The sequence below is a fragment of the Copadichromis virginalis genome, linkage group LG12, assembly GCF_057382275.1.
Source record: "Copadichromis virginalis isolate Kocher_CV1m ecotype Utaka linkage group LG12, C_Virginalis_male_GT1.1, whole genome shotgun sequence".
Classification (NCBI taxonomy): Eukaryota; Metazoa; Chordata; class Actinopteri; order Cichliformes; family Cichlidae; genus Copadichromis; species Copadichromis virginalis.
Window position 1 is genome coordinate 23,986,209 of NC_140629.1, and position 19,815 is coordinate 24,006,023.

The 19,815-nt window shown below is 38.9% G+C and overlaps 1 protein-coding gene across 2 annotated transcripts in view; it reads left to right on the forward strand.

Moving 5' to 3' along the window:
* unc5ca (unc-5 netrin receptor Ca) overlaps positions 1–19,815 on the forward strand; it is a 189,972-nt gene that overhangs the window by 123,673 nt on the left and 46,484 nt on the right. For both annotated transcript variants that reach the window (XM_085475563.1, XM_085475564.1), the window contains exon 4: positions 1,605–1,708. In XM_085475563.1, the coding sequence (XP_085331689.1) occupies positions 1,605–1,708 (104 nt within the window). The remainder of the gene's footprint in view (positions 1–1,604; positions 1,709–19,815) is intronic.

Consider the following 19,815-nt stretch of genomic DNA (forward strand, 5'->3'; position numbering starts at 1 on the left):
ACTGCTCCGTCCTATGAAAGTTCTCTGTATGGTTTTAAAAAACTAAGGGCAGAGGACATATTAACTGCAAGTCTTTTTCCCCCAACCAACAAAGTGACTCTCAAACTTTTGAAAGTTAAAGAAAAGGTTTTTACCAGCTTGCCACAGCTAAATGAAGCCATGTTAGTAGTATTTAAAATATTATTAAAACACCAACATTACATTTCTCACTCCATTTTCTTAAGGTATGCAACAAAATAATCCATCACTCTGACTTGCTGAAATTATTTCAATTATTTAGACTATCATCCAGTTACAAATCTTGCTTTTATTTGCACTAAAGAGATGTGAATGTAAGTACTTTATTTAAAAAGTAATTTGCAGGAGAAAAAAAGCACATTGATGTTGCCATATTACACACTTTAGAAGTTACTGCACATCCAAAAGACTAGATGGAAAGATTAGTGGTCTCTTGCCTCATACTCCCACATCAACTCCATACATTCGTATGGAGAAATCCACTGCATTTGATCAGCACCATAAATAAAGTGACCTGCTAAGTCCTGCAATGCTGCCATCTATCTCGTGTTACAGCGTGCCTTTATGAGCCGTTTTCTGTGGCAGGCTAATTATTTTTACATGTGTTGAGCTCAACTTCGGGAAAGGGATACACGATTGCAGTATATCATAAGGCAGCAGACTAGGGAGGTGAGCAGAAAGGCAAACTGTACTTCCAATACATGAAACGAATCAGAGGGCAATGTTCAATTAAAAAAAAAACACACACACGCACAGACCAATATAGAAAAACTAGTGTTGGGTTTCCCAGAGCAGTGAGATTGTCTGAAAGTTCATAAAATTATGTAACTCACTGTAAGAAATACGAGACCATAAAAAAGATCAAACATAAACTTTTAGTGTTTTTAATGTTTAATGTAAAGGATGCATTTTCTCTACCGTCCCCTTTGCCACAGTTCTGTTGTCCTGGTTCGTTGTCCTAAAGTCATCTACTCTGAGCTTTTTGGGTTTTTTTCCTTCTTCAAAATGAAAACGGCACAGTCCTTTCTGAAACATTCAGTGAAAGAACCAGCAGCACATTCCATGCTGCTTTGTAATGCTGTCATTTATAATGGCATGTGAACCATTAGCTTGAATCATTTATTGTCTTTGGCCTGTTGGAGATTCCTCAGCTTTCAGAAATCTGTATGGGAGGAAAGCAAGGTTAAACATTGTGCATTGCAGACTGGGTTTAATGTGTGAAGCTAAAGCGTTTGAAAGTATTCGGACCAGTGACTGTACTTGTTGCGTGTGTAAGTGTGTGGTTAGCTTTGTGCATCCTTGTGCAAACTAAGGTAACTAAGTGTTTTTTTCTTGTTGTGGACTGAAGAGTGTGAGAAGTCAGCTGATGTTTGCTGTCTTCAAACACCCCCACCTTCATAATTACTGTGTCATTATTAAGTCAAAATTAAGTAATGTCCCTGCTTTACACTGACAGAGCATTATCGCTAAAATGGTCTCCCTAACTGCTGAATCAGAGGAGGCTTTTTTGCCAGATGGCCTCGCATGATGTCTGGTTGACATTATAATTTGCCCCTAGGCATTAAGTTTCTTGTTTCTCTCCCCAGACCTGAAGAAGTCATTTGAACAAGAACCCCTGGGAAAAGAAGTATCTCTGGAGCAGGAAGTTCTGTTACAGTGTCGCCCTCCAGAGGGCATCCCAGCTGCTGAGGTATGTGCAGCGTAATCGCTAACTTCCACCTGAAGTGAATGTTAAGTAAGATGTGAGATTAGGAGGACTGCTAGAGCAGAACAAGGAAGTGACTGAAGAGAGGGGATGACAGAATGAAGACAACAATAGATGTAAAAAGGTATAAAAATAGAAATCATCAAGTGGAAATAACTTTAAAGTGCCACTGAAAAGTCAGTTATTACTTACGTGACACTTCTTGAAATTGCCTGGAACTTTGAACGACAGACAGCAGAACTGAGTGGTTTGATGGGTGCGCGTGCTCCTTCACAGTCTGCAGTCGGTGGTTGAAGGCTGTGCTGAATAAAAATTTCTTGTGCCTTTTTGGCACATTTTGTTAAATTGATATTTTTTTACTATTACGAAGCCTAAATTTATAAGATTCAATATCTCCAAAACACAGCAGGGGTCAAGATAGCTTTCATTTGTAAATGTCTTCCATTGCAACTGGCATGGTGAATAAGCAGCGTTTAGTATTAAATGATTTGGTGTTTGTCATCCGACATGTTTGTATAAGATATTTTTTTGCGTTATCATGTCGAACTGCCACAGGGGAAATCAGGAGAACGGCCTAAATCCTAGTTTAACTGACAAGTTTCCGGTACGCCAAGGTAACAATAATCCCAAAACCTAAAGTTTAAGCTGAGAGTTAAGTGTCCCCAGAGAGCCAATTTGAGTACAGGATGTGAAAAAACTCCAGTGAATACAGAGGTTTAGTCTGTATTCCTGTCCATTAGCATTTTTATTGCACGTTCTTTTACTGTACTTGAGTTCTGCGGGGGAAAAAAAGACTGAAAAATGGCCTGAATTCCTTTATTTGCACAGATACAATACAGGTTTTTTTTTAGCAGTAGTTTTCTTGGCTTTCTGAAGGTCTTTTAAAGATTTTTCTTTGGACGTTAGCTGTTTTGTCACTCAAAGCCTGGACCTCGACATTACTGAAGCAGTGTAGGACAGCCAGCAAACAAAACACTGCCAACACCCAACGAAAAGCTTTTGAATGTCCTTCATGAATTCCAGAGAAATATTCCTGAAGTTCCCAACTTTCAATGGAGGATGACTCATGACTTTTGCACAGTTCTGTATAATGTATATAGCAGTGAAACCTGGACCAAAGTAAATTCGGATTCAGTAAACAACAAATAAATTAGACGATCTTTAACACTTGCCGTGCTCAAGACCAGCTATTCTATGAATACGTGTATTGCTAACACACACACATACTCTTACTTGCCTTTACTATGTGAGATAATATTGTGAGACTCGAGGATATTGTCAGCACATGTGTAATTTATTCACTCATCAAACGTGTCACACAGTAAACACCCACTTTGGAAGAGCCACACATGTCACTTCCACTACCGTAGCGTTGTAACTACAGTGGAGAACACCATTTACAATTCACATCATTCTTTGCTTCCCTGGTTTCATCTGGCTGTGTTCCCACCTCAATGGATAAATACATAATTTCATTTAGTTGGTCACTGGGGAAGAGGAGCACGGCACTCGGAGAAGGCTGTTGTACAGGATAAGGAGTGTCTGAATCAGGTTTCAATCCTTGGGGTTTGATAGTCGTTTTCAATTGCAGCTAAGTACACAGCTCCCCTGAGAGAGAAACTGAAGGAGAGGGAGTGAGGGAGGCACTTAGACAGACCAGCATACAAAGTGAGGGCGAGTGTGGCAGAAAGGCAGAGATGAAGGATGGGTGTCAAGAGAGATAATGATAGAGAAATGAGTGGTATGGAAGAAAGAAAAAAAACAGAGTGATCGTATTCTTCTGCTCCTAGAAATGAGTAATTCTTCTTTTGAGGGAAATCAAGAAAATAAATTTGTTGAGTTGTCACTTTAACAGTAGGAACCACAAAGGACATTTAAACATGAAGGCCCTTTCCACTCATTGTAGCTGACAGCAACACCAGCACATTAACATTGACAACTTTCTTCTTGGTAACCAAGCTCATCTCTAATGACACACGAGTACCCCTACCTTATCTGCATGTCATAGCACATTTTATCTTTTGACACCTAACACAACACATTCATGCACAGAGGCATACACTCATAAATCTCATGGCCACACACACACAATACACACACGTGGACTCTTGAAGCAATTTTTCCACTGTGTTCAATTTGCTACCTTTTCCCATTCTTTTTTCTGCTGTCATAATGGGATCTTGGAGCAAATGGATTGGTCTGTCTCCCCTGTCTGCTGAAGCTGATTAGAAGGATTTAGGTTTAAAACCTGCTGATGACCTCAGGTTGTAGCCCTGACTTTCTTTTTTTATCTGTTCTGACTTTCTATTCGTCTTTGTTCGTATCCTCTTTGCCATTCACATTCGCCATGTCCTCTTTTGCCTGTCAAATTCTTATATACATACATCCACAATTTTTTCCCTTTAAGTGACAGTTCTTGTTACTGATGTCCTGTGACCTCTCTAAAAATGTTTTAATATAAGTTGACAACTGCTGTAAAGTTGTCAGTGCGACGGGGTTACGTGATAGCCACATTTTAACGCCCAGCTGGTATTGCATGGCTGTCAACATGCAGGACCCGACTCCTTGACCTTCCCCCGCTCAAAATAAACTCAAATTTAACATTAATATTCATCAAGTCAGTACATGATTATATAGAGAGTCACCTAAACATTAGGACAAATATGTGTGCAGATACAGCATTGGAATGCACACACACAAAGTATTATGGGACATATACGAAGAAAGAGATTAGCCAGTGATCATTTTAACTGCTGCCTGACGGCTATAGCCTTGAGAGGTCAGGGTCAACCTAATCCGAGAGTGGAAAGAAAATGTCTGTACACCGCTGCGCTATTACAACCTTTTCACATTTCTCTGACAGTACTGCTCTTGTCAACAGTTAGTCTCCTCTACATGTTTTTTTCTCCTCTCTTTCACTCTAAAGCTCCCATTTGAAGCATTGTGAATTCCTTGAGACACATCTAAATCTCTTTAGACTGTGATAGAAAGCCTTTAAAAGCTGATGGAAAGCTACTGGAATCAGCGAGGAGGGTTCAGCAGTTCAACAGGAAAGGCTTTACGGACACAGACAGTAAATTCAGGAAAATCGTAACAGGTGCAGCACAAGGTTCAATGAAAAGCGCTTCCAGTGTAATTCACATTTTTCTGTATCTAAAACTAGAGCGTGGAGTCATCAGCAAAGTTTCTTGCTGGTGAAATTAAGCAGCTATTTCAAATAAAAACCTGAGGCACTGAGTGGTTCATACAAAGGTTTTTCGCAGAGGTCGTTGTCTTGAAACATGAAAGGGTTGGAGTGACCCCAAAGGCCAGGCAAAGCCAGTTGACTGCACATAGCAGGTGGGGATATGAATTAGTGTGTGTGTGTGTGTGAATATTTGTGTGTTTGCCTGTCTGCGTCTGTCTCAGTGTGAGTGATTACCCCAGCTGCAGTGAAATAAACACATCAGTGTGTGGTGACAGGCCCTCCATGTGTCCATCCCTAACACACACACACACACACATACATATGTGCACACAAACACACACACACACACGTCAGACAGTAACTGTATATGCTTTTGGAGCATTGTCAAATTCCCATCACATTCTTAACCACTCAATCTGCACCCTAAATAAGTCAGAGCTATTCACAGGGATAATAGCTTACCACCTACCTCTGCATTTGTGGGTGTAACTTTTTACCTTGCAGAAAATAATTTATGAATAAAGTTGTCAATTTAAATTTTCACTGAGATTTTATTAAATAAAATATTGTGCTGCATTTACATCAACCATATATTCCATTACCTTGTTTATTTATTTACTGTTCACTATGGCATCGTGGGGCATTATTTACCCTCTTCCATGACATTTGAATTCAAGCTCCATATCATGCCAAAGTTCTCCCTACTAAAGTGTCCTTGAGCAAAATACACAGACAGCTGGCATCACCCAGGTTGTTGTTTTAGCTTATCACAGCCAGCAACAGAAAGGAGACGTTTTACCTTCAGGCATAACCTACTCCTTCCCGAGAGGTAGCTGGGACATTCGTGGTATACAGATGTGTTTGTGTGAAACCAGGGGGCAAAGCTTTCACACACATATATGCATACACACACACACGACGCACACAAACACACAGGCATCTGGTTCCTAACTTCTTTTGCAATGACCGTCAATGTCGTCTTTTTGGGGGGGGGGGGTTTGTGAAGGACTTGCTGCGTTAACCAATGTGGAATAACTCTAGACATGCATTTGTGCAATAACCCGTCTGTGTCTGTGTGTGTGTGTGTGTGTGTGTGTGTGTGTGTGTGTGTGTGTGTGTGTGTATGCGTGCACGGTGTGTAACTTTGTGACATAAATCACAGCAGACTTTTCTGTCAGAAGGCATCAGTGGCGTGGTGTGGCCAAAATGCTTATGGCTACCTCATTCTCACACTCGTACTGTACACAGACACAAGTCCATTTCGGGCCCCGCAGTGGCCATTTGTTAACGTGTCACATGATGACGTTTACTAGCAGAATCTTTCCCGAGGTTATAGCTGTGGTGTTGGTGGAGTGCTTTTAAATGGACAGAGAAGGTGACAGTGTGAAATAAGACATGCTCTTATCCTGTCCAGAGGTGGAAGATCTCTTTTCCTTTTGCTTTCTTGATGTCATTCTGGGGCCTTTTTTTTTACCTAAATGGTGCAAGATCAACTCTTTGTAAGCTATGACTAAGTCTAAAAATGAATTTATCAGTAAAATATCCCTGCTTCTTGCATCAGATTGTCCATGAAAATGAATTTATACAGCGATTCATGCTGTAATATGTAATAGAGAAATAAAAGCAGACATGACTGGCACTTTTTACTTGTGTATTTTTTTGATTAATAGCATTGGATGAACATGACATTTCCTTACATTAAAAAAAAAAAGAAGAAGAAAAAATGACCTGACCACTATACCAGAACAATGAAAGTCATTTTCATTGTGGCTGTTCTCTGGGGAAACACGTGTGCATGACAGACTGTGTGCGTGCCTCTGTGTGCGTGTTTTGTTGTGCACAAAAACAATTTATGTAATGCTGCCTCCCCAATAGATCCTTACCTTAATCCTCTTTGAGCTAGAATAGTAAGTCCCATGGCTCATCTCCCATCACATTTTACCTTGATCCTCAACCTCTGTCAGAAATCATCACCGTAATCCTCAGATTAGTCAGCAATCGTTTTTTTTTTTATTCTGACGACCTAGGTGAATTATTGAAATGGTGTTAAGATTATTAAAATGCTGCTGTGATGATCTATCATTGCGCAGTAATATCTAAATGGGGAAAATGAGCAAGAGCACCATTCGTTTTGTTTTGGCGGTCCATGTAATGTAGTTGGATGTTGGTAATGCCGAGAGGGATTATGATCATCATCTAATGATGTATGGATTCTTACACGTGAATGGACAAATGGAAGAAGATACACATAGACATACATAATATGCTTTATCTGTTATGCTCCTTAACTGAATGTATAGCACAATAAGTCTATATAGGTCTACAAGTCTTTTATAATCATTTTGTATTTTATTTTTTAAAAAATGTCACAACTGAATACACATCCACACTCACAGAAAAGAGAATATATACATCCAGTGTAAGCTGTGATTCGGAGCCTTGGGAGGCTGCTCATCCAGTGATAAGCTGTGTCAGTAAATGCAGGCGTTAGTCAGATCCCACTCCAAAGGCAGCAGACTGTGCAGAACTGAGGAAAAATGTGACTTTTCCATTGCTAAACCTCAGCATCGCTTATCAGACTCCCTCTGTGCTATTCTGTTGACTACTCTCTGCTTTTATGCAGTTTTAAAATTAGTTTATCTCTGGCTTGTTTTCTCAGTTCATTTCCATTTGGTTCCAATCGCTGGTTCTAACTAGACCTTGAGATGCTAATATACAGCATTTTCTTCACAAAATATACTGCAAACAAATTGTTTTGGTTTTTTTTTTAAAACATTCTTTCAGCTTTTCTTCCTTTTCCTGCATTTGAGTTCATTTCGGCGCGCACGGACTGTCGCCAGATTGTGACTGGAACTGTTTTATAAAAATACGAAACCACAATGTTTATCTTGGCTTTTTTCGCACAACGTTTAGACTTGTGCTCTTTCAGCTCTCAGAGTGACTGTACTGTAACTATAAGCATTTACAGTATATTTGTCCGTCATCTGGGCCATTTACGGAAACTATCAATCAACATTCAAATAGTCAAGCTTCTCATTAGGTACAGCAACTCTATATTTTGCTTTTGACAACTTAACCTGCATCTTTTTCTCCCCCCTTAGTGAGTACAGGAAGTATGCGGGCCAGCAATGTAGTTATAGCTCCATGTGGTCTGAGGTTTGAGTCTTTTTGAATCTGGGACTTGTATGTATGGTACCAAAGGTTGAGGAGAGGACATAATGAAGGCTTTTGTGTAGATCCCTCCACATATCTCAGAATAGGAAAACCACCTCTCTTATTTCTTTACCTCTCCAAACGCTTTAGCTAACAGTAAACTCATTTAAAAAACAACAACAATTTTCGATTCATTTACTCTATTTCTTAGAAAATCTCTAAGATTTTCCCATCTCTGGTTTCTCATCTCTGTTATTTTGCTATTATGCCTTGCTGTTTTGTCAGTGTCTGCCACTTTTGTTATTCTGTCTGAATTTCTGTTTTTGTCTCTTTAATGCTTCCAACAGCTTTTGTTGACTCTCTTGTACTCTCTTTTCACTTTGTCTCTCTCTGTCACTATCACAGTCTCTCAGTCTTCCTCATGCACCCTGTCTTTCTTGACATAGTTCGAGACAAAGCTGTGGATTGATGGTAGCATGACAGTCTAGAGTGTACTGCATTGTCAGACAGCTACCCATGCTGCCCTCGGCAATCCTTGACAGTGTTGTCATGGATGAATGAACACACAGTTTTGACACGGGGTGCAACGGTGTCAAGTAACAAAACTCTCTTCTGTTCTGTCAAGTTTTATAAGTTGTTAGACCTTGTAAGTTTTCAAGACCACAGAAAACTTTTACACTTGTAAAGTTGCTCACATGAATCCATAACATCTACAAAAGGGTTCTAGTCATTGCCATAAATATTTAATGAACATGAAATCATTTAGGACCTAAAAATACTTCTCAGTCTTGCTGCTTGGAAAAGTTGTCAGATAATTTTATGTACTTAACTACAAGAGCAATTGGGATGGTAAATTCCTCAGTTGGGACTTAAGCTGGAAAACACTTAATAAGCCACGGCTTTAAATAATTGCTACCAATTAATTGCTTTTTACTTGCATAACTATTCAGTTAAGTAGTCTTGTGAGTTACTAAAGGGGGTCATTGTCAGTGCACTTCATATGTTTTCCTTTTTTTTATGTATTATAAATTCATCTTCTCATGAAATAGCAATTATCATTAGATGATGACTGTGTAATCATTATAAGAAAATATCATTTGCAAAGATTCATGATCTGAAGTTGCCTGATTGTCTAAAACTGCAGTGACCCTTTAATACTATTTGTATGTTTAATGGTGTTAAATCGAATATAAATACATTTTTTCTCAACTTTATTAACATGACACTTCTCACACATTAACTAATCAAACACTATGCCAAGATGCTTGTGGCATAATCCATGGTTTCCTGGTGTCAGAAGAAGGTGCCAGATTACTGCCCTTAGAGAAAGAGTGCTTCTATGCTTCTTCAGGATCCCATAAAGAAAAAAACTGTAGCCCATAACAACATCTGCTCCTTGTTTTTAGATTAAAATCACTGCTTCATTTTGAATGGCAGCTTTTGGAAAAATGTACCTTCAAAGACGGAGTATTGACAAACCTTATTATTCTTCTAAAATGTTCTTTTCAATGGCTAGACTCACTTGTTTTCATAGGAACAATATTATATCCATCTGTTCTTATAACTTTGGCAAACGTGCATGGAATGAGTCATGACTTTGCTAAGTCAATTATGTGTTCATGTATTATCAATTAAAAGGTAACATTCTAGTGGCTGTTTGTAGAAAAAAATATTGTCAAGCCTTTTAGAAAGCCAACATTAGTCATTGCAAACTGAGAGAAATGATGATAAATCTCTGGCATTGAAGTCAAATACATTCATTACCTCTATTAAACTGTGTATGTATGAAATCTGTATGTAATTAAAAACGGTTATTGTATTTAATATCGAATTTTTTCCAGACAAAGGCAGCCAGGCAAATACGCCATTTTCCTACTCTACGCATCCATCAACAAAATCCAACACAAATAACGGAAAGGCCTCTAATTGCTCAGCTGACCAGGCTAATAAAACAAAGCTGATTTTGTTACTTGGTGGTTTTAATAACACTGGAGAGCTGGAGAGTCAATTAAAAAGGATTAGCATGCCCCCAATCAGCTCAGAGCCTCTTCATGCTTTAATGATTATAGAGTGTCATCAGTACTCCTACACTGCACAGTGAATCAGCTTTGACATCCGCATACAAACGCTTTGCTGTAAAAGTTTGAAAAGTGTTAGCTTCCCACTTGTAACATGTACTGCCCATGTACACATCCACACACATTTCTTTTTTATATATCTACACAGACTCCCTTTGTTAGGTACCTGCTTTCGGTATGCGCAACTATTAAAAGCCAAACGATACAATGGTAAGAGTTTAAAAAAACCTCGGTTTTCCTAATTAAATACATCTTCAGCTTTTAGTTTGTCACTTTTAAACACTACCTTAACCATGCAGCCATCCACCTTCTAAGACTATGAACTGCTCACTCGCCTGAGTATAAAAGAGCTTGAGGAGTTAACTTCTGAGTCAGACACTACAGGTGTACACTAAAGTGCATAAATAAGTTTGGAATGTACATTTCCCCTAGTATTTATGTCATCTATATTTCTTTCTCCATGTCTCTCCCTCTCTGCATCTTGCTTCCTTTCACCTTCCTTTGCATTCCCCACTCTTTCGTCTTCTGTTGTTCCCATTAGTGATGCTGAAGTACTTAGTAAAGGGGGGGGAGAAGCAAAATACATCACTGTCCAGAGATATAAAGCAGTAGAGACACAGCTACAGAGAGCTTCGACACTTTTGCTGCACTGACCCATAACCATGCACGGGGCTGTTCTATAATTTAGCAACCTGTCAATCAGTTGAGCAGTGACTCACAGCAACCAGAATAGTCGGTTAGATGCTACACTGCCTTTAAAGACTTGAGAAACCTCTGTAATCTCACCTAATGCAACTGCTCTTCTGTGAAACGTTTGTTGTGGTAAACAAAATGTATCTATTTTTTTCCATTTTATCAACGTATGCGTGCGACTATCTGTTTTTCTATTTAAATAATTGTTTGAAATATGAATGAGAATCCATCAATCTGTGAGGAACACCCAGCTGTTTAAATAAATAAATGAAGGCGTCGACCATGCGACTGCGGTCAAGCAGTCAGGCAGTTGTGTTCTTGCATATTATGACAGCTTGAATCTGTGTCACCATATTTCATATAGCTGCTATAAAAGTGTGTGCTGCAGAGTCGCTCTAGAATTATATTTCCTTGTGGCATTCTGGTTTTGCAGATGAGACAGGAACAAAAACTACAGCATCTGGTATTGAAACGCAGGAGAGAACGACTCTAATCTTTTTTAATTTCCTAACTCTCAGTTCCTCTATGGCAAGTTAAATTGTTACCTTTTGAACTTTAGATTTTTGGAGGTTTTGATTCTGATTCCAGCTGTTACTAGGTCAGCATCTGTTTGGGGAAATGTTCCCTTGACTGTGTCTGAGCTGTTGAGTAGATTTGGATGTTTTTCGTCTTGCCTCTTCGTCTAATGATTTGAGCCCAGGGTCTCATTTCAGCTTTCCATCCCCTAACACTCTCACCCAAAACTGTCATCTCTGAATTTCCGCCTTGCCTTCAACTGCTATTACTGCTATCACAGGTCCCATACATTTTCTTTTCCTAAGAGGTCTTGGAGTAGTTTTCTCCTGATTCGGCTGTGTAATATTTTTGAATTCTTTTTTCTTTTGTTTGTTTCAATTGCAGCTACTAGATATAGTACTTTTTCCACTAATGGCCTACCTGTGTTTGCAAAATTCAAAGTTCAAGCTTTGCACACTCACATTCCTGGTGGATATATATATATTTTTGGCTTCCAAAATAGTTGTAATGTTACAAATTCTATGTTCTTATGTGCTTCTCCTTCATTTTTGAACTGCACTTTCAAGTCACTGACCTTCTCTTCTGCTTCCTTCACTTTTTGCACATCTTTTTCCCATTTATTCGCCAACCACCTGGACCGAGTCTCAAAAGAGCAACCCATCCATCAATCCTCCATTGTGGTAGTCTATCCACTGTATGTAATGTCTGTTTCTTCTTTTGCTTAGAGAGATAGGTTAGGAAAGCTAGCGCTGAGAGGAATTACTGGTGGATTTTATACACTCATGCACATTTAAATACCTTTGTTTTTCTTTTTTTTTTGTTGTTGTCAGTTTTTGATTTAAGGAGAAATATGCTTTTGCTTTTACCCTTTTTCTCTTTGCCTCGTCTCTTCCCATGCATTCCTCTCATGATTTTTATTTCTCTTATGTTCTCCAAATTGTTGGGCCTAATGGATTACCACTGTATATCTTCACCAACTGGTCCTCCACTCCCTTTTCTACTCATTTACCACCCAGTCTCTTTCTTCTCCCCCTCATCTTTCTTTCCCTAATTGTGGCCAGACCATATAAAATTCTAAATCACACTGTCCCTCTCGTAGCCTCCCTTACCTCCTCATCACCTTTTTGTTTTTTCTTTTCATTCCATTCTCCTCCACGGGCGCCCTTTCTTCCTTCCTCTCTCGCTGCCTCTCCCTATTTGTTGACAGTGCCGGTTTAGCTTTAATGGATCACCCATAGGTATCTCCTCTTAGCCTGCTTTCCCCATTTCCTCCTCCTCCACCGGCATAATCACGGCCTCCCCTAACTCTCTATCTTTTCCTCCCTCACCGTTGCCGTGGAAATACCTTTTCTTTATCCGGCCCTCTCTTGAGATTGTTCCCCATCCATCTTTTCCTCCCTCTGTCTCTCTCCACACTTGAATGTTGACATGAGAGGGTGAGTCTAATAGATCACTGTGAAGCATCTGCACCTGTGTTAAATCTCAGCGGTAACACATAATGTGTGTGCAGGTGTGCGTGTGTGTCTGCGTGTGCATGTGTGCATGTGTGCGCTCTGGAGAAGCCGATGCAAGCTTTTTGTTCAGCACATCTGTGACCTCCTTTAGTGCTGAGCAACTTCCTTTTTTGCCTCTCCTACATATCACCTGCTTCTACCTGCTTCCCCCTATTGTCCTGTTCTTTCTGCCACTCATAAGGTTACGTGTCTGAATGTGAACAGATTAGTTGCATTACTTCAGTTTTGAGGGATAACGCAGTAGTAAAAAGCACATGTATTAAATATTGCTAATAGACAAATAATTGTGAATTTATTCAAAGTACAATAATTAGAGAAATACTGGTAACATGCAAAATTCTGATGTATGATTTGCACGTCAAGCATCGTTTACTGAGTGTGTACCATTTTACACAAGAGCATTAGTTCATAGAGCGGCCTCTGTAGGCCTGTCCCAGTCACACTGGGTGTCCGCCTGTGTCCCAATTCTGTCTGTGAGGGACACCTTGGAGAGTACTCAGCTATTCCTCACACTAATGCACATGGAGTTATTTTTTTCCTCTCCTATATGTACTTTTCCTCAAAGCCCAAGTCCATGTATTTTCTAGTCTTAGAGCTCTTTTAAAAATGTAAACCAAGTTGTCTCTTTTTATGTACAATGCTTTGTAGAATTCTCAGACTGTGTATGATGTGATCACAAAATGATTGATGTGTGACTTTGACTAAAAAACAAAAAACAGGTTTAAATTTGGCTACAACCACTTTTGTCATAATCACCTTATGCAAACACCTCTCCCAGCACTCCTTTCATTGTTGTTATTCTTTGTCACAGCAGCGACTGTTCAACTAGAAAAAACAAAGTATAAAAACAAAATCATGGTAGATGTGTTTAAATGCAGTTGCATATTTTTGCTGGACTGATGTTAAAAAACAAACATTTTTTACACGTTGACTATTAAAACAATTGATCAAAACACTGTAGAAATCTATCATATCAAGTCTTTGCAGTAACCTTAAGGGTAAACCTGTGTAAACTGCCTTATTCATATATATATATATATACCCCTAATTAATGTGTCTTTTGCTTACAGCATAGTAGAAAAATTACCAGGAGATAGAAATGTGTTCCTGTTTAATTTTTTTAACAGATTAAACAGAAACACAAAAACAAACAACAAAATAAACACAAATAATTTAAAACTGAATTTTATCAAAGGTGTCTTTCAGATCATCATGTGTGATGATCGCTGATGGCGACCCAGTTATGTCACTTTGGTTAATTGGGTCTTTGTGTCACTTGCCTGCATCTTCTTAATTAAGCTGTCAGAGCCTCTGAAATTCCATGTTGGCATGCATGTATACAGTACACGCCCACACACACACAGAGACACACACAAACATTTCACTTGCTTGCATGCCATGTAGCAATATAGTGACCTAATATTAACCTGCGCAATCTGGCCATTCCTGGCATGTATTGCACTGGTTTGTGACTGTAGTTAATTCCCCACAGAAGAACTGGACAGCAGGATTTTCCTAATCACCTCCCAAGTGTAGTTGGGATGTAGACACAATTACCAGGACACGTGGCCAATTATAACAATAACATGAAATAGGGCAGATATTCTGTAGGCGACAGATTGTAATATAATCAACATAATTCAGTGACAGTCACTGTCACTACAACATTTCTGGTATTGTGTTTGGCATCTTTATCTAGCACATTGTCTTTGACTGTTGGTGGGTTTGGTTATGTCTGCTTACTACACTTTTTTTCTCAAAAACAAAGTCTATATTTAAAAAACAAAACCTTAAAATTCATGTTTATTGGCATGTGTTGGTTATATATACATAGTATTATAGATTTGGCATGTCATTTTTATATTGTTAAAAATAAAAAGGTTTAAATTATTAGAAAACCATTGCATTCATTTTTATTTTCATTGGAAACAGAATTTGTTTCCTTTTTTTTCATAAGTATTTGGCTTAAAGTATCATATAAGATCTTTAGTTAATATTTGAAACCAAGATTAGCTTGTATGTTGAATTCTGAATGAATGAATGAACAGACCAACCAAGTGTGCTTTGTATCGACTGGAGACAAAACTGAAGACAGAGATGGTCCAGCAGAGTGCCCTTTTCAACAGAGTATTACAAACAATTGTTATATTTAAAGCTACATTCGTGTGTCCAATTACTTTTGGATATCTGAAAGTAGGTAATGTGTATAAAAATGGTTAGCGGCATAATTACAAAAAGCAGTCATTCTTCAGATACTTAAGGACTTAACTGCAGTGGAGATGGGAGCGAGGTCAGTTTGTCCAGACTTTTTATTGGCACCAAAATGTGGCCATTTGTATTTGTTAGAAAGTTACAAATTATCAGATAAAGCAAAGCCAATAAATTAAACAACAGAAGGAAAATGAACACACTCAGACACACACACTGTCTGCTCTGTGCAAATTTGCTTAACCTTGATTGTCCAAATCAATGGCTACTACTTTTACACTTAAGTGGTAAAGTTAGAACGCTTAGATATATAACAGGTCGATTGCAAAGACTACTTAGATGTTCAGGAAGGAAAAAACAGTTTAATGTGAAAGCTTTCAAATGGAGAGCATAAAGCAAATGCATAGACTGAGTACTATATATATATATATATGCAAACATATATGTTTGCACAAATGCCTGGTGTACCATATCAAACAATTTGTAGTGTTACTGTAAGTAGTGATCTCCAAATCAATTTGCAGATGTTCACATGCTGAATGATGGCCATGGATAGCAGCTTCAGCTATTGTCTACCTATGAGCACAGTGAGTGAACGCAAACTCCCAGGTGCATCATGGTAGTTTCATTTAATCCATTTAGACAGTGATTTCACTTGAAGTGCCATCTTTATTTGATTCTAAAGAAAACATTCCAGGACAAATTATTTTAGTCTTTTTTCCACTCCATGACTGTTACGCTTTTGTAATTGTTTGAAACAACAAAGTCTTTTTCTTCATCTTAACACAATGAGTTAATTGTTTTGTCTAATATCAAAACACACACACACACACACACACACTTAGACTCACACTCACAGACAGTCTTCACCATATTCAAGCGCGCTGTTGGATTAAATTTCTATTAGCTTTCCTCGATTGAGTTTGAAGATTGTTGATTAGCCAGTAATAGCCTTTGTTACTGCACTAATGAATAGCTTGATTACTATTCTACTAAGCTACACATCAGGACCCAGGTTGGCGCTTGTGTAGGTGTGTGTGGCATCTGCTGGTATTATCGTCTGATAAACACACACAGACAGTTATAGCCAATTGTCTGGGTTTGTGTCAAGAAAGCTTATGGCAGCAGGAGAGAAAGATAGATGGTCTGCTTTGCCAGCACACATCTCTCATTGTCTCTCTCTCTGCTGTATCCCTCACTTCATCTGTGTCTTTGCCTCTCAATATGTGTCGTCACACCTGCTCTTTTTTTCTCCTTCCTACTGTCACTCTGTTGTCTTATTCTTCATTCCTGCTTCCCTTCCCTCCACCTCTGTCTTCCCTGACCCTCTTTCATTTGCACTCTTTTTCTTTCTTTCCTTCGTTCTTAGATGTCCTCCTTTCCTCTCTTGTTTATTTCCACTGATTAGAGCGACTGGGCTCTTGAGGACTAAGTTGGCGTGCGTGTGGCTTTGTTAAATGTCTGTGAGAGCATATGGGCATATGTGAGTGTTTGATAATGGAAACAGGCATGGTAATTACAGAGATGGCTCTATAGATGCCAAACAGAGCCAGTAATAATGAGTGTGGCACATCTGGTTGTAATGTGTCAGTGTGTCTATCTGAGTGTGTGTACTGGCTGGGGGTTGAGTGGGAAAGGGCAGTCAGACAGCTGGAGTTATATATGCTTCACCAAAGATACAAATAAGCATTTTTTGCGACAGGCATACCTTTCAAATGTCACCAAGGCATCGCGCAGACATGCCTTGATGACATTTGAAAGAGAGAGAGAGAGTGATTAAAGGTCATACAAGTTCCTTATAAAAGCAGCAAGTACTCAGCATCTATAGGAACTGGGTATGTTAGTGTACTTTCAGATTCCAGCCTTGGACACGAAGTCATACCAGTATTTATGTCACATCAAATCCTATTCTGAAATTACACATACCACATACAATACAAAACTTAACATAGCTTCTGGCTCTGTAAAGTGTAGCGAATGCGTACCTTAAACTTGCATTCTTGTTAAAGGTCATCGGAGGGGCATAGCTGTGGTTGCCAAAAATATTTTAAAAGTCTTGTACAAGCTAATTGGAAAACGGCCCTTGCTCTACCTTTATAAGTGCATTGTTGCCTAGTTTATGGTCTCTTTCACGATGTTGGGGCATATATTTTGATTGTTCCGAATGTCAGTTCAGTTCGATTTGATTTATTTATAAAGCATCAAATCACAACAATAGTCACCTCAAGGCAATTTATATTGTAAGGTAAAGTCTTCACAATAATGGAGAGGAAACCCCAACAATCAGATGGCCCTTATGGGCAAGCACTTGGCGACAGTAGAAAGGAAAAACTCCCTTTTAACAGGAAAGAACCTCCAGCAGAACCAGGGTCATGGAGGGGCGACCATGTGCTATGAACCACTGGGAGGGAGTGGAGGGAGACGGGACAAAAGACACACCGTGGACAAATTTAATAATGTCTAATGATTAAATGCAGCGTGATGTATAAACACATAGTGAGCTGGAAAAATAAATGAGTGAAGAAGAAATACTCATTGCATCATGGGAAGCCCCCCAGCACTCTAGGCCTATTGTAGAATATCTAAAGGAGGATTCAGCTGATCCAGACTATCTAGAAAGTAGAAGCCAAACTGGGAGCTTTGTCCACAGAAGATTGGCCTGACAGCTGAAGGCTCTGCCTCCCATTTTACTTTTAAGTACTCAAATAAACCAGCAGTCTAAGAGTGAAGTGCTCTGTTGGGGTGATGTAGTACTATGAGGTCTTTAAGATTAGATGGAGCCTAATTATTTAAAGCCTTTTATGTGAGTAAAAAGATTATAAATTCAATTCTGGATTTAACAGGGAGCCAGTCAAGAGAAGCAAGTATGGGAGAAATCTGCTGTCTCTTTGTAGTCCCTGTCAGTACTCTCGCTGCAGCATTTTTGGATCAACTTAAGGCTTTTCAGGGAGTTTTTAGAACAAACTGGTAATAATGAATTACAGTAGTCCAGCCTAGAAGTAATAAATGCATAAACTATTTTTTCATCATCACTCCGAGACGTGATGTTCCTAATTTTAGAGATATTGTGCCAAAGTATTATCCGTGATATGCTCTTTAGCTAATGACTTGAGATTGTCAGGAACGTGCAGTTTCACTTTCATACGGATATGTTAATACATGGTAATGCAAATGCACAGCAAAGACACTGTGGATAATGTCTACAGAAACCAAGAAATAAAGCTATTTCAGGCCATTCACCAATAGACTGTTTTTGGCAGCATTTTTTTTTCACTTACAAATATCACTTACCTTTAGTAGAAAATAAATCATCCCTTGTGTTTTTGATTAAGTACAAACTGGAGGAACTTGGTTAATATCAAAATCATCTGACCATAACTAAAATTATCATCTTTCCTAGACTAAAGTAATTTAGTCCACACATAGTATACAGTTTCCAAATCACATACATCTGTGTCCTGCACTTAAATAGACAAAACCAAAGCACAACATATGATATCAAATGTTCTCACTTGGAATAATCCTGCCTGGAATCCACTGTGAATATCGTTGCTGTGTGGGAAGAAACTGGAACAACTGAAGGAAACTCTTGCAGATGCGGGGAGAACATGTAAGCTTGAGGTGACAGGGCTAAACTCTGAAGAGCAATCTTCATGAATGTCTCTTTACTGTCTCTTTCCACTGACACCCAACACCCCAGTGGAAATGAAGCCTCCTGGAACAGGTGTAGTGTGGGTTTGGATTGTTAAAACATGGAAATCGAATGCATATTTAGTTCCCACCCACACATAGGTAGGGTAATCACTATTAGAGCTCTTTAACCCACTCACATAAGGACCCAGATAATATAAGTAATCAAGGGGATAATCCTCAGCAATGAACATACATATTAACACTTCGGCATTTCACAGACACATCCAAACACACACACACACACGGGCTCACACATGCACGGCGTACAGCTTGATTTCCGTGATTTGACTGCAGAATCAGGTTGTAATTTAACTAGCCAATTTTGTATTCTGTCATACTCTCATTGTGCTTATTGTGCATAGATGTGTTTTTGGCTGCTCCTATTTTGAAAAATGAATGTTGTGATTCAGTGGCAGATTCTACCCATAGACCTTGTATCACTAAGCTGTTATCAGCTCCCTTATGAGACTCTTTGTAGTGGCTCTACAAAGCATGTCATATTTTAGCATTTGCCATAGATACTCTTTGTTTTGTTATCTTACTTCTTGCTCTGTGGTCTGCCATTTATTTTGCTTTTGCAAGATTTATACTGTTTCTTTTTGTGACACAATATGACTATGATGTTCCTGCTTTGCTTTTCAAAACATGCTGCACTACAGTGTAACAAAAGGAAATATATATCTCTCTCCCTTTATGCCTTGGCCTACTTTTATCTTTCATAGCATACAGGCACGTCTTTGTTCCACTGCCAAAGAAAGATGCATATCTTAATAGATTGTCATTAAATGCAATGCATTTACCTTTTCTCCTGTTTTGATTTGTTTTTAAGTTAGAAAACAGCTGAAAGTATTTGCATATTTAGATATGCTCACTCCCCAGTACAGCAATATCTATCACCACAAGTGGGTGCGTTAGTGAGAGCCAGGGAAATGCAAACCTGCTTTTATCTGGTAGTCTTGCTCACAGTGTATACCTGTAGCCAAACCAATGTCAGTCTTTAGCTCCAAACGGCAAGAAAACAGGAACAAAGTGAGTGTGTAATTGTTCAGA